This window comes from Rhinoraja longicauda, chromosome 12 (assembly GCF_053455715.1).
Source record: "Rhinoraja longicauda isolate Sanriku21f chromosome 12, sRhiLon1.1, whole genome shotgun sequence".
Classification (NCBI taxonomy): domain Eukaryota; kingdom Metazoa; phylum Chordata; class Chondrichthyes; order Rajiformes; family Arhynchobatidae; genus Rhinoraja; species Rhinoraja longicauda.
In genome coordinates, this window is record NC_135964.1 from 16,481,687 (window position 1) to 16,497,776 (window position 16,090).

The 16,090-nt window shown below is 42.5% G+C and overlaps 1 protein-coding gene across 5 annotated transcripts in view; it reads right to left on the reverse strand.

Annotated features, from left to right (window-relative positions):
- The window catches only part of lsamp (limbic system associated membrane protein), a 1,629,956-nt gene that overhangs the window by 70,728 nt on the left and 1,543,138 nt on the right, over positions 1–16,090 (reverse strand). For all 5 annotated transcript variants that reach the window (XM_078409128.1, XM_078409131.1, XM_078409130.1 and 2 more), the window contains one exon: positions 15,352–15,503. In XM_078409128.1, coding sequence (XP_078265254.1) covers positions 15,352–15,503 — 152 coding nt within the window. The remainder of the gene's footprint in view (positions 1–15,351; positions 15,504–16,090) is intronic.

Consider the following 16,090-nt stretch of genomic DNA (forward strand, 5'->3'; position numbering starts at 1 on the left):
GAGAAACAACACAGTGGTGAAGCTGATGGAGCTGCTGCCTCACAGCACCAGAGAGCCTGACCTCGGAGGCTGGCTGTGTGCAGTTTGCACGTTCTCCCTGTGACTGGGCATGTTTTCTCCGGGTGCTCTGGTTTCCTCCCACATTCCAAAAACATGCAGATTTGTAGGTTAATTTGCTTCTTTAAATTGCCCCTAGTGGAAAGGATGCGAAAGTGGGATAACATGGAAACTAGTGTTAGAACTTCGAAACATATAAAATTATAAAAGGACTGGACAAGCTAGGTGCAGGATAAATGTTCCCAATGTTGGGCGAGTCCAGAACCAGGGGCCACAGTCTTAGAATAAAGGACAGGCCATTTATAACTGAGGGTGAGAAAAAACTTTTTCACCCAGAGCTGTGAATTTGTGGAATTCTCTGCCACAGAGGGCAGTGGAAGCCAAATCACTGGATGGATTTAAGAGAGAGATAGATAGAGCTCTAGGGGCTAGTGGAATCAAGGGATATGGGGAAAAGGCAGGCATGGGTTATTGATTGGGGACGATCAGCCATGATCACAATGAATGGCGGTGCGTACAGGCTCGAAGGGCCGGATGGCCTCCTCCTGCACCTATTTTCTACGTTTCTAAGGTGGATCGGATGTGGTTGACCATTTAGAACTGAGATGAGGAAAAACTTCTTCAGTCAGAGAGTTATAAATCTGTGGAATTCTCTGCCTCAGAAGGCAGTGGAGGTCAATTCTCTGGATGTTTTCAAGAAAGAGCTAGATAGAGCTCTTAAGGATAGCGGAGTCAGGGGGTATGGGGAGAAGGCAGGAACGGGGTACTGATTGAGAATGATCAGCCATGATCGCATTGAATGGTGGTGCTGGCTCGAAGGGCCGAATGGCCTACTCCTGCACCTATTGTCTATTGTCTATAGTGCACAGGTGATCAATGGTCAGCATGGAATCAGTCTGCCATATGTTTGTTTCAACCCCGTATCTCTAAACCAAATGTGAAATGCCTTAGACAGCTCGGAGTCTGTGGTAGTGTGAAGTTTGCATGTTCTCCCTGCGACCACATAGGTTTTCTCCAGCTGCTCCGGTTTCCTACCACATCCCAAAGACGCGCAGGTTTGTAGGTTTAGAGTCCCCATGATGGTGAAGGGGAGTGGGTGAAGAGGGAAGATGGTGAAAGAGAGTAGTGTGCGTCTGTCCATGTGTGATCAGCATTGAAGAAATTCTCCAGAGTTGCTCTCAAAGCTGCTCTCATCATGAGCCTTCGTTTAGGTCTTTCTAAACTAGACCAGTGACCAGAATTCAAATAATACTAAATGTCCATTGACCTGCAATTCATGCCCTCCAATAGTTGTATAATAATAACTAACATGATTCTCCCTAGAACCATTTGCTCTGTGTGATACCAAAAAAAACAAGATTTGTCGGATAAATCCCAAACGGACACTTCAAGTCACGAATAATAAATCACTCAGAAATTCAATTTCAACAACTTCAAAACCTATCAATAAGAGCAAATCTTGATCCACCACAAAACAATTGTGTCATTCATTCTTGCAAAAGTAATTCTTTGGCATCTATTGGAATTCTTTGAATTGATAGACATCAAAAGTTAATGAGTTGAATTATTTCCTGCTGTGAAAACCATGGATTACTTCCATAACTTCATAAAGGAGCAGAATTAGGCCATTCAGCCCATCATGTTTATTCCGCCATTCAATCATGGCCAAATCTTTTTTTCTCTCTCAACCCCATTCTCAGGCCTCCCCAAAGCCCCTGACACCCGTACTAATCAAGAATCTATCAATCTCCACCTTAAAAATATCCATTGACTTGGCCTCCACAGCTGTCTGTGGCAATGAATTCCACAGATTCACTACTCTCTGACTAAAGAAATTCCATCTCCTTTCTAAAGGTACGTCCTTTTATTCTGAGGCTATGGCCTCTGGTCCTAGACCCTTCCATTAGTGGAAACATCCTCTCCTCATTAACTCTATCCAGGCCTTTCACTATTCGGTAAGTCTCAATGAGATCCCCCCCTCATCCTTCAAAACTCCAGCGAGTACAGGCCTATTGCCGTCAAACGCTCTTCATATGGGATAATCTCTCGTAAACCTCCTCTGGATCCTCTCCAATGCCAGCAAAATCCTTCCTCAGAAATGGGGCCCTCGCAAACTGGTGTGAACAAGTGTATACTAAAGTTCCAAATCAATTCTAGGAATGCATGAATCTGAAACTTAAAATAATATTGGGTATCAATTTTTAATTTCCACCTAAAGCTTTTGATGCTGACTCTGACCATAAAAAAATGTAACAAGATTGCAACTTAAACAATGGCCTGTATTTAATTTGTACTGTGTAATGGGACAATGTTTTTCAGGAGAATTTTCTACCTTAATCTGGGTTTATGATCTGAGACCTTTAATACATATTTTATGGTGTGTTATTTGTGGAATAACACGGGTACAATGCTTGTTAGATCCTAGTGCAATCAGAAAAGATCGATAAAGATAGAGTCTGAAGAAGGATCCCAACCCGAAACATCACCTATCCTTTCTCTTCAGAGATGCTGCATGGCCCCTTCAGTTACTCCAACACTTTGTGTCCATCTCAAGATTGATAACATTATGGAAAGACACAAAAAGGCTGGAGCAACTCAGGCTTTGGGTCAGGATTCTTCTTCAGACTGTAACATTATGGGTCCAATTCTCTTACTGATACTTGTTGTTAGCAAAACTCTTTACAAAAAATAGCCCCTTGTTATGCCAACCAGTTTAGGAAAACATTACAGAAATTTCACTGTTGGGCAGGGAATTTGCATCGTAAGTAACAGATGGTGTGATTTAATTTAGAGTAATAAGGAGTTGAAGATATTGCTGCCAGATGTTAATGGCATTTTATGACTAATAGTGGAACATTATTAATTTACTTTTTAGGAAAGTGCACATTAGTAAAAAATAACTTAAATAATTAGCGTAGTTATTTCTGAATTCACAGAAAATGCCTCAGAAAGTACGACTGGCAGGGATCATGGAACATGTTCCTGTAATGTTTTAGTCTTAGCTTAGAGATACAACGTGGAAACAGGTCCTTCGGCCCACCGAGTCCTCACCGACCAGCGATCCCCACACATTAACACTATCCTGCACACACTAGAGACAATTTACACTTATACCAAGCCAATTAACATATAAACCTGTACATCTTTGGAGAAAATCCATGCGGTCCGTACCGTACAGACAGCACCCCTAGTCGGGATCGAACCCGGGTCTCCGGCACTGTAAGCGCTGTAAGGCAGCAACTCTACCACTGAACCACTGTGGCCATCCTAAACATGCTTGAAATGTGTTTGTTCAGAAAAGGACGAGGAGGGACCTCCTTGAAATATTTTCTTTTAAGTGAAGCAAGTAGAGTATTAGTTGAGATCGAGTGTTTAGGTTCAGATTTTGTTAATAGGTTCCAATGGTTCCAAATAGAACCACCAATGTTGAAGGACAACACATATATAGTCACAAAATGCTAGAGTAACTCAGCGAGTCAGGTGGCATCTCTGGAGAAAATGGATAGGTGACGTTTCGGGTCTGGAGCCTCCTTCAGACCGATTGCAAGGAGGGAAATTTAATAACAACATGCTTGGAATATCCATTTACGCAATGTCAAACCTCATAACTGCCATCAAATATTTTGCCAATGGACTCAGAGTGGAGGCTATTCAACTGTCCATTATATTCAGAAGCATTTAAAAACTATTAAAAGGCAATAATTAAAGGATAATTCCAATGTTGAAAATAGTAGCTGAAAACATACAACAATTCAACATCAATCCGACAGAGTGGCACAGTGGTAGAGGTGCTGTTTGTGTGGAGTTTGTACGTTCTGCCTGTGATTTTGTGGGTTTTCTCTGGGTGCTCCAGTTTCCTCCTACATTCCAAAGACATGTAACTTTGTAAGTTAATTGGTTTCTGTAAATTGCCCCTAGTGTGTAAGATGTGAAGTGGGATAATGTAGAACTAGTGTACGAGCAATGGCTGGTCGGCTCGGACTCAGTAGGCAGAAGGACCTGCTTCCACACTATATCTCTAAATTGAAACTAAACTAAATGAAAACATTACTGTCAACACACATTAATGTATAATTTAACCCTCTCCCTATCTATCAATCTTCCTCAGGCCAAAATCTCAGGACAATGGCCTTCATTTTTCAGCACATTGGCCTTCATCAGTCAGAGTCTTGAGTATAGAAGTTGGGAGGTCATGTTACAGTTACATAAGATGTTGGTGAGGCCACATTTAGAGCATTGTGTTCAGTTTTGGTCACCGTGTAGCAGGAAAGATGTGGTCAAGCTTGAAAGGGTTGAGAGAAGATTTATCAGGATGTTGCCAGGACTTGAGGAACTGAGCTATAGAGAGAGGTTAAGCAGGCTAAGACTTTATTCCTTGGAGTGCAGGAGGATGAGGGGTAATCTTATAGAGGTGTACAAAATTGTGAGAGGAATAGATTGGGTAACGCACAGAGTCTTCTGACCAGAGTATGGGAATCGAGAACCAGAGCACATCGGTTCAAGGTGAGGGAAGAAAGATTTAATGGAAACCTTGGGGGTAACGTTTTTAGACAAAGGGTGGTAGGTGTATGGACAAGCTGCCAGAGGAGATAGTTGAGGCAGGTACTACCGCAACATTTAAGAAACATTAAAAGTCATTAAAAAATTGTCCCCAGTAACGTCCTTTGCAGGGCTCGGGCTGAAGGGTATGAGTTATAAGGGGAGGCTGTAGAGACATTGACTTTTTCCCAGGACCAAAGGAGGCTGAGGGTGACATTACAGCAGTATGTAAAATCTTGAGCGGTGTAGATAACGATAATAGCTACAGTATCTTCCCCAAGGTAAGAGAGTCAAAAACCTGAGGACTTTAGACTTTAGAGATACAGTGCGGAACAGGCCCTTCAACCCATCGAATCCGTGCCAACCAGTGATCACCCCGTACACTAGCACTATCTGACAACCACACTAGGGACAGTTTTTTTTAAACAAATTACCAAAGCCAATTAACCTACAAACCTGTAAGTCTTTGGAGTGTGGGAGGAAACCCAAGCAAGCAGGGAAAACTGACACGGTCACAGGGAGAACGTACAAACTCCGTACAGATAGCACCCAAGGTGAGGATCAAACCCGGGTCTCTGGTGCCGTAAGGCAGAAAATCCACTGCTGTGCCACTCTGCTGCCCGAAGTTAAGAAGGGAAAGATTTACAAGGAACCCGAAAGGCATCTTTTTCACACGGAGGGTAGGGCCATCTGAGGGGTAGAGGCTGGTACAATTGTGACGTTTAATAGAGATTTGAACAGCTGCATGAATAGGAAAGGTTTGGAGGAATATGGGCCAGGTGCAGGCAAATGGGACTATCTTAGTTAAGCATCTTGGTTGCTATGGATGAATTAGATAGAAGGGCATGTTTCTGTGTTTTTTACGTAACTCCATGACTATGGCAATTAGAATATTTTCATTGATTGTGAACTATTTGATTAAAAACAAGTATTTTCAGTGACATTCACCAGCATGCTGAGACTGATACATCTTTAGAATGGTTTGGGAATGATGGTGAGACTGTCTTTTGAGTTTAGATAAGTTTATACAGTGTGGAAACAGGCCCTTCGGCCCACCGAGTCCACGCCGACCATTACACTGTTTCTATGTTATCCCAGTTTCTCACCCTACACACTCGCGGCAAAGAAGCCAATTAATCCACAAACCTGTACGCTTTTGGAATGTGGGAGGAAACAGGAGCACCCGGTGAAAACCCACGCGGTCACAGGGAGAACATACAAACTCCAAACAGACAACACCGCAGTCGGGATCGAACCCGGGCCTCTGGCGCTGTGAGGCAGCAATACCGTTGCACTATTGTGCCGCCCTCAAAGTTTTGAAGCATGCTAAACGAAGAAGGATTCAGCAAAATTTTAGCATAATAAGCAGCAAAGGTAAAGTAAATTTTAAAGCACATTGTTGTTTGCCAGTTTAAAATATCTGACAATTATTTATGAATTACACTTTGGTTGTAATGTTCAAGTGACACCTGCAGTGCATTCACCAAAACTGGCCAGTTGTAAACAGAATTGGACAGTTATTCAAGTCAGCAGCACATAATTCAAATTTACATAAAAGATACAAAACAATTTCAAAAAAAATATTTGTGGTGACCTAAAGGCACCTTTACTGACAGCGAAAAGTTTTGTTTCAGAAAATGATTTCTCATTTCATCAGACAGTCGCTATTTTATGTAAGTGGAAATAAATGGCAAGCAGACAGCAATCCAATCAGTAAAAATTGTTCAAGTGTGACTATTTCAAGCAGCAATACCTTGTCATGTATTCACCAGAGAACTGACTGTCAGAGGACAAGTGCATCTGCTGTAAAGATGCTGGATCAGAAGGTGACAATTAGTTAGGTGCCTGCTGCAAGATGAAGCAAAAGAATCAAAGATCCCTTTTGTTGCTGGCAGGGCACATTTAAATAATGGTTCCGAGCTGGACAATTGAAAGGCAACAGCAACAATTGGCAGTCTCATAATAATGAGTTTTGGCTGCGTCGATCTAATCAAAATACAAATGTACACAAGAAACAAGAGCAGGAGGAGAAGTAAGCCAATTAAGCTAAGTAAGCCATTAGCCTGATGTAGACTTTAGACTTTAGAGATACAATGTGGAACAGGCCCTTTGGCCCACCGAGTCCATGCCAACCAGCGATCACCCCGTACACTAACACTGTCCTACACATTTGGGAGAATCTACAAACTCTGTACAGACAGCACCCGCAGTCAGGATCGAACCTGGGTCTCTGGCGCTGTAAGGCAGCAACTCTACCGCTGCACCACTGTGCCGCCCTCCTTGTGCCCCTGTGCAGCTTGAACATTCAATACCATCCAATAAGTTCACACATTCAATCTTGGCCTCAGCACCACTTTCCTCCCCCTTCCTCACATATCATCAATCCTTTGTAGCTCAAAATCCTTGTCACTCCTTGAATACATTCAATGCCTTGGCCACTGCTTTCTGGGGTAAAAATTCACGACCCTCTGTGAGGACAAGTTCTACCTGTACCTTCTTCCCGATGGTAGCAGCGAGATGAGACCTTGACCTGTGTGGTGTGGGTCTATGTTGATATTTGACGATATACCTCCTGTAGATCCCTTCAATGGTGGTGGCCTTAATACCAGTGATGGACTGGGCAACGTCTACCACTTTCTGCAGCCCTTTTTGGTCCTGGGCATTCGAATTACCAAGTCAGGATGCAACTAGTCAGTTTGTTTTCAACTGTACATCTGTGGAGGTTCGATGGAGTATTTGGCTTCATACCAACTTTCTTCAATCCTGTAAGGAACTAGAGGTATTTCTTTGTGATTGCATCAATGTGCTGGGCCGAGGGCAGATCTTCAGAGATATGCACACCCAGGAACCTGAAGTTGTTGTCTCTCTCTCCATCGCCATCCAATTGACGAAGATAGATTCATGAGTCCTCAGTTAGCGAATGGCCTAATTCTGCTCATCTAATTTATGAACATGAAATAATAATCCATAATTTGGCATTGAATTTGCCAAATGCAATGTAATTTTGGCAATAAATATTAGAACCACAGTTTCACATTCACCGCCCGCCATCAAACAATAGGCCGCAGCAGATGGATTGTCATAGTTAACTTTGCAGCCGATCTTGTTTTGAGGGCTTTAGATTCAAAACCACATTCCAAGAGACCTGCCATAGCTCAGTGCTGTTACATCAAAGGCCCAATAGGAAAGATTCATAAAGTAGTGACCATCTGCACTAATTGTTTGAAATCTGTGCAAAAATCAACCCATGAACTATCTGCTTTACATTGTCAATGAACTATATATTTCTTTTTAAAGCAGAGAGGTAGATTCCTCATTAGCACAGATGTCAGGGTTCTGGGGAGAAGGCAGGAGAATGGGGTTGAGAGGGAGATCAGCCATAATTAAATGGCGGAATAGACTTGATGGGCCAAATAGCCTAATTCTGGTCCTATCACATGACCTAAGAGCTGACGACGTGCTCATTTTAAGTAACAGGAATACCATAATTTGATATAGAATAAAAAGAATAATATGGTACAGGAACAGGCCTTCCTGCCCACAATGTATGTGCCAAACATGATGCCAAGATAAACTAATCGCACCTCCCTGCACATGATCCATGCCCTCCATTCCCTCGATATCCATGTTCCTATATAAAACCCCCTTAAAATCCACTATTGTATCTGCATCCACCAGCACTGACAGTGCATTCCAGGCACCCACCACTCATGCAAAAAACCTCTCCCGCACATCTCCTTTAAACTTTGCCCCTTTAATCTTTAACCCTTTAAATGTCAATGCCGTCTGGTCCTTGACATTTCCACCTTGGGAAAAATAATTCTGACTTTCTTCAATATATGCACCTCTCATAATTTGATATACTTCCATTACGTCTCCTCTCAACCTCCAGCTATCCAGATAAAAAAGATTATCCAACCTCACATAGTGAATATCTGCTAAACCAGGCTGTGTTCTGATTAACCTCTTCTGCACCCTCTCCAAATCTTGCACACCCTTTCTGCAATGAAACAACCAGAATTGTGCACAATACTCCAAGTGTGGCCTATCCAAAGTCTTACAGAGCTGCATCATAACTTTCTGACATCCTCAAGTCCCTGTCCAATGAAGGCAAACAAACCATACACTCTATCTATGTGTACTGCCACTGCCGATGTTGGGGAAGTCCAGAACCAGGGGTCACAGCTTAAGGATAAGGGGGAAGTCTTTTAGGACCGAGATGAGAAAACATTTCTTCACACAGAGTGGTGAGTCTGTGGAATTCTCTGCCACAGAAGGTAGTTGAGGCCAGTTCATTGGCTATATTTAAGAGGGAGTTAGATGTGGCCCTTGTGGCTAAAGAGATCAGGAGAGAAGGCAGGTACAGGTTACTGAGCTGGATGATCAGCCATGATCACATTGAATGGCGGCGCAAGCTCGAAGGGCCGAATGGCCTACTCCTGTACCTATTTTCTATGTTTCAATGTTTCTATGATGTGGACTCAGTGGACCAAAGGGCCTGTTTCTGCGCTGTATCTCTAAACAAACTAAACTTCTAAAGTTTCAGAACCTTTGAAGTTTTATGTCCCATAATACAATCTGGGTAATGCTGGCAAATCCACCATTTATTGCCCATTCCTAATGGTCTTGCAGCTTTTCAGTGAGCATTTAACAGTCAACCCCATGGCTGTGGTTAGAGAATTCCTTGTGGGCTAGACCCACTGAAAGAACAGATGCCGAAAGTCAATATAACTAAGGACAAATACCTAAAAGATATCAGGGTCTTTATGACAATCCAATCATTTCATGACCACCATTACTTATAATAGCTTTTCATTCCATATTTCTTGAACTAATTAATTTAAACTGCCCAGCAGCTGTATTCAGGTTTTAAATAATGTCTTCAGCTTATTTAATCCTTCCTTCATGTAAGAGGTTCTCACCTTAACTGAGGAGTTCAAAATATTTGTCCATGTCTGGATTAACTTCATAATGAAGACTGGAACCGAAGGGTCCCGATGGAACTTATGATTTCCATATGTCCTCCATGCCAGTGAAAGCTAATTCAGTTACATCTCTGGTCAAATGCCTCACCATTTCCCGGTGTTTAATATTACCTCCATATTGCTGTCAGCTTGTATGATCATTTCCTTTCCCTACCAGCAGAACTATGACAATTTTTCTTACATTATACACCAGCTTCAATTCTCTCAAGTCTAAAGGGAACCAACATGACACAACTGGCATATCCATCCCTGTCAGGTCAATGATTCAATGGTTTCTTTATTACCACTGTATAGTAAAATACTTTTTTTGCATACAACAACCCTCCAGTAGGTACAGAATGTACGGAAAGGCCCACTGACTCTAAATGCAAGAGGCGCTATTTTGGCACCATTAAATCTTTGACCTTCCTAAAGCTCTTAAACATTCAACTGTTACCAGCCCACCTCTTGAAAGTACTGTGTAAATTCCAGTTGCGGTCCAAACTCCACTCTAAAGACGTATGGGTTTGTAGGCTTGGTAAAATTGTAAATTGTCCCTGGTGTGTGTAGGATAGTGTCAGTGTGCGGGTATCTCTGGTCAACACGGACTCGGTGGGCCGAAGAGCCTGTTTCCGTGCTGTATGTCTAAGCTAAACTGAGACTTTGGGGATAGCCGACCAAATTTTGTACCTGTGAGTAAAATAAATGGCAGAGTTGTATATCTTAATGGGATGCAGGTCTCTTTTTCCTCTTAACGTCGTTCACTGAACTGTGCCTGAAGGGCAATTAAAGAAAAGGCAAACAAAAGAAAATACAGTGACATTGGAGTTTCCTTTTGCTGCAAAGCCCATTTCACTAGGGGGAAAAGGGCACTCCGCACAAATGCTGTGGGCAGATTGAAAGTGGACACTCTGTGAGCCTGATATAATGTACATGTCAGTCAGCACACAACAACCAATATGGGATGTAAGTCTGATGAAGCTTGCAAGGGAACATCAGTCAGGTAGAACTCAATCAGAAGGTAACTCAGTCAGAATGCAATCCTAAAGAAAGCCCATCAACACCTCTATGTCTAAGGAAGTAGACTGAGGAGATGCGGTATGTCGATGAATACTTTCTTGAACTTCTTCAGGTGTACAGCAGAGAGCATAATGACTGGCCTGGTTCAGCAACCCAAATGTCCAGGAACAAAGAAGATTGCAAGAAGCAGTGAACTCTGCCCAGTCCATCACAGGTACTGACCTCCCCATCATCAAAGGGGTCTACAGGAGTCACTGCCTCTATAAGGCAGCCAGCATCATCAGAGACCCACACCACCCTGGCCACACTCTCATTTCACCCCTGCCATTGGAAAGAAAGTATAGGAGCCTGAAATCTGTAACATCCAGGTTCAGAAACAGCTTCTTCCCTACAGCCACCAGGCTATTAAACACTACAACCTCCAAATAGGCTCCAAACTATAAAGAATTTGGGGCATTTATTTTTGACTTTGCACTATTGGCTTTGTACTATTTATATATATGTATAAATATACATTCACACACACACAAAAAGACAATATACAGAATTTATGTTATTTTCATTATGGGTTACACACAGTACAAGAATGTCATTGTTCCGTTTAGGGGCACATGTTGATAAAACATTCTTGACGCTTGAAGCTTGATCAGATATCAGCTGACCAAATAACCAAGTCGCTAGCAACACACAAATTGAGTGAAGTAATTAAAAATAAAGTTTTCCAACCTGCTGCTTAAGAGAATATGCGCTGCAGCTTCAGTTTGTATTTGCAGCAATGGTATAAATGAATATAAAATTGATATCAATCCAACATAATGCAATCACTGTCATTTCTGGAATTGTAATAAAACAAATACTGCTGCACCACCCACGGTATTTGTTTAATTACAAATAAATTACAGCGCCGCAGACCTGGATTTGATCCTGATACCGGTGCTGTCCGTACAGAGTTTGTACGTTCTACCCGTGAGCGCGTGGATTTTCTCCGAGATCTTCAGTTTCCTCCCACGCTCCAAAGACGTACAGGTTTGTAGGTTAATTGGCTTGGTGTAAGTGTAAAAAGGGCCTGTTTCTGCGCTGTCTCCCTAAACTAAACGAAAATAAACCAACAGCAGGCAACATCAGGAACACGATTCCAATTCAACCAGAAAAATATCCTTGCAATTCACAGTCTGAAAATGCAAGGATAATTGTTCTGTTGTGAGCGTTGCATATCTGTCACAAACTGCATTAAAAAATGATCACATCTCCACAACCTTCCAAGCAAATTCATTTGCATCCAGAGACAAATAGGTCCTGCATGGACTAGCATAATTGGGCAGTGTTTTAAAACACTTTTGAATTGGCGTAAAACGTATTCCTTGACAAAGTAGTGACATGATGCAGTTTCATTAGTGCGGCTGTGAAATGATTTACAGAAAAGTGTTTTAATTCACAAAATTCAAATCACTACCTGTGAGCATCCCAATTTTAAATTACTTTAATATGAAATACAACCTAATTTCTAATGGGTATCTCAGTAACTTGGAAAAAATCCTTTTGAGATCTTACAACACGTACCATATAGTGTTCCAGTATCCAAAGACCCAGGTTAACGTTGGAGCCACTTGAAAAACGCTCAAACCACGATCGCCACTGGAAACCTTTCAAGTTAATTAATTCCCTGAGGAACATGGTTGATTTTACAAGCGGGACATGTTTTCAGTAAAAGTCGTGCAAAAGCCTTCAGAGAGTGGATTGTACTAATTGTAATTGCAAATTGTAATTGCAAATTACAATTGTAAAATTTGCTTCAAAGTTCAGTAGCCTTTTGGAATGGGTTCAGCAGGTCTCGATGAATTGTGATGTAAAAAACGCAAGTGAATCAAATGAAAGCAGCACTTTCCTGCCTGTGTGGTGCCTTGATGACTGCTATAACTGAATGACACTATGACTCTATGACAAGGCAAAGTGGTCTTTGAGCAGTGGCTGCCCACAGACCTCAATGATGCCTCTCTGGCAGCTTCTGCTTCGAAAGGCCGTCCCCACTGTTTTTAAAATGTCTCTGATGATCCCAAAGCATTCAGAAACAGTCGCAAAACTTGCAGGTGCTTTCTTTCAATAATTTTTTTTAAAGTATCAGGTAATAAAGTAAACGTGTTTTTAAATAAATTTAGATAGATTAATTTAAACATTAAGATTAATGTAAACCAAACAAAGAAAACAAAGAGGGACCTGGTGGGGCTTGCCACCGAGAATGAAGAGGGACCTCGTGGGGGACCTCCGTGATCGAAGAGGGACCTGGTGAGGGGCCACCTGTGGCCACATGCATCGGCGGGCCTGGTCCAGCACTGCGGGAAGATCAGACTGTACTGATAACTTTTGAAACGTTGTCGGCGCCAGAAATGTGGCGACTCTTTGAGGTGAAGTCTGGTGTATGATTTTATCAGATTGTAGGCAAAATCAACAAATTTCACTGTACCTAGGTATGTGTGACATTAAAGTATCATTGAATTAATGAATTATTGAATAAAGTTAAAGATCAAACTAAATACCTTCATTTACCATTTTGTTGAAGTATAAGTGAATGGGGCTATGCAGGATGCCAGATGGTGTTAAGTCAAAAATCCAGATACATAGGGTATCTTGTCCTTTATCTTAGTGCCTTATCAACTGCCCTTGGACTTAGTGCTAATCCCCAGGGTGGAGGGAGAGGCCAGTAGTTCCAAACTCCTGCACTGCAGTGTGCAGGCATGGTGGTCTCCAATATGGTGAAACCATCATTGCAGCTCCATGCAGTTCCCTGTAGTACCCAGTGGCTCGCCCACGAGATCTAAAGCTTCAGGAGCTTTACTCATTTAAGATAGATGTTAAAACAAAGAGAAAGATTCAAATAAACCAGGTGTGTAAGAAGGACCTGCAGATGCTGGTTTAAACCGAAGATAGACTGGCATGAAGAAGGGTCTCGACCCGAAATGTCACCCATTCCTTCTCTCCAGAGATGCTGCCTGTCCGGCTGAGTTACTCCTGCTTTTTGTGTCTACCTTTAAATAAACTAGGTGTTTCCTTAAGGCAATAAAGCATAAATGTATCTTGGACCGTAATACAAAATAAATCACATTCAATGGTTCAATGGTTGAATGGTTCTTTATTTGTCACATGTGCAACTACACAGTGAAATTCGTGCCGCCATGTTTTGACACCATTTCCAAAGCCCAAAGTCCGGTTTGCCCACTCACTCGGAATACTGGAGCAGTTCCCAATCCAGGTAAGCCCCAAGCTCCTGCCAAACCTTCCTCCATCACCTTCGATGGGATCGGCCTGTGAACCGATGTCCCTCTCCTCGCCCGGCCATTTTTGTGCCATAGGGGCACCTCCTGCAACCGACCATGAAGGCGCTGGAGGTATTACCCTGGTTCACCCTCCTACCTTGCTCCTCACGTCTGTCTCTTCAGTGGCTCCCTCCCGGTTCTGCTGTTCCAAGCCTTTGGGAACGCAGAGCCTTCGGGTGCTCGGATCGGTTCCTCTGTTTCGCAGAACGCTGAGCCTTCAGGTTGGATTCCCAGTTCCACGGCCGCGGCATCCCGGGAATGCCTGTGGAGTTTATCTCAGCGTATTCATTGGCATTGATGTAAATGGGATTGGATTTTAAGTGCACAGCTGATGGATTTAGAACTGTCAACGTGGCACAACCAAGTAAGATGCATTTCTATTCTACTATTCTGAGCAAGAATGTCATTGGAGTGAATTATCTAGAGGAATTCAGAATTCATACTACCCAGCATTTACTTAGTCTTCTTTAAAACACAAGAAAGTTCTGCAATGATGTCGCCAAACCAAGTGAACAATGAGGGTTAGCCTCCCGTCAGATGCCTCCTTCACAACTGAGCTCTCAGTACCATGCATGTTGCCGTCAGGACGTGTGAGTTGGGTGTAAGACCCTCATTCATCTGCTTCGGGGATGAATATATAATAAGATCTCGAGGCAAGCAGGTGCATTATCGAGGACCCTGTGTTCTGTGGGCTATTCCCAGCCACACAAATTGACTTAAATACCAAATGCTGCTGAACGATTATCAACTTGGTTCAAGTCTGGTCTCTCAGATCTGCTGATCGTCCAGTACAAGGAACGGCCCACACAACAATGGTGCCAACTGGGACTTTCCAAAGTCCAGGTCTATGTGATGGAGAATACACTGAAAGTTAGTGAAGCCACCTGTGAAAAGACATTGCACATTGAAGGTTGGAACCTGTGTAAGAACTCCTTGTCCAAACATTAAGCATATGGGAAAGATTGATGCCAATGTAACTCCTGTAAGGAAATGGCATGGCAGGGCTTGCACCATGATCAGCAAGGTACTGTAGGATTGTGCTGTCATACGTCTTTGCAATTTTACAAGTGAGAATAATTTTGTAAAAAGAACATATAAGATTATATTCTACGACCTTAATGCTTTCTTTCATTTACCGTTTATCCCCTTTTCTGCAATCACACACCAAAAATGACTTTAATTCAATGGCAGGTCATGCCGCTCTGAAACAGGGGCACAGTGCAGATTGAATCCTTATCTTTCCTCCTGTAACCCTGGTCAAGGTTGCTTCACGGTTATCCAACATAAAGGTGGGGTTGTTGCTGCATCAAAAGTGACATTTAATTCCTCCTTGTTTTACTGAGTAATTTGATTAAGCAAAAAAAAAAACACAGGGGAGAGAAAAGTTGCTTCAGAATGTCATGTAAACAAGTGTAACCATCAAAACTTTCTGAATATTGACTGTTCAGGAAGGGCCTTACTGTATAGAAATATGCTTGCGTTGGTAACGCCAAGTTTGTTGCCCGCCACGCATGTGTAGTTGCCATAGTGATCCTCCGTGGCATTGGTGACAATCAGACTGGACCGGCTGTCCATGGACTGGATCTGGATTCCTTGCGAGCTATTATATATCCTGACGAGAGAAGAAAGCAAAGAAAACAATAAGTTACTTATCCAAGGTACTATGAAAGTAATCGTTCTTTTGGTATCAACAAATGGCGCAGCAGTAGAGTTGCTGCCGTACAATGCCGGAGACCTGGGTTCGATCCTGACTATGGGTGCTTGTCTGTACAGAGTTTGTACATTCTCCCTGCGACCACGTGGGTTTTCTCTGGGTGCTCCGGTTTCCTCTCACATTTCAAAGAAATGCAGGTTTACAGGTTAATTGGCTTCCATAAATTGTTCCATGTGGTGGAGAATAGAACTAGTGTACAGTGATTGTTGGTCGGTGTGGGCCAAAGGGCCTGTTTCCATGCTGCATCTCTAAACTCAACTAAATTAACTGGCTTCTGTAAATTGCCCCTGATGTGCAGGGTGTGAAAGCGGGATAACATGAAATTAGTGTACGGGTGCACTGGGTGGGCCGAAGGGCCTGTTTTCTGTGCAGTATCTCTAAAACTGTAACAACTAAAACACTTTATGAGCCCAATTTTAATTTTCCTTTACTGCCAAAATACAATAAAAAAATTCCATAGAGATACAGCTCATCTGTTTTGTCCT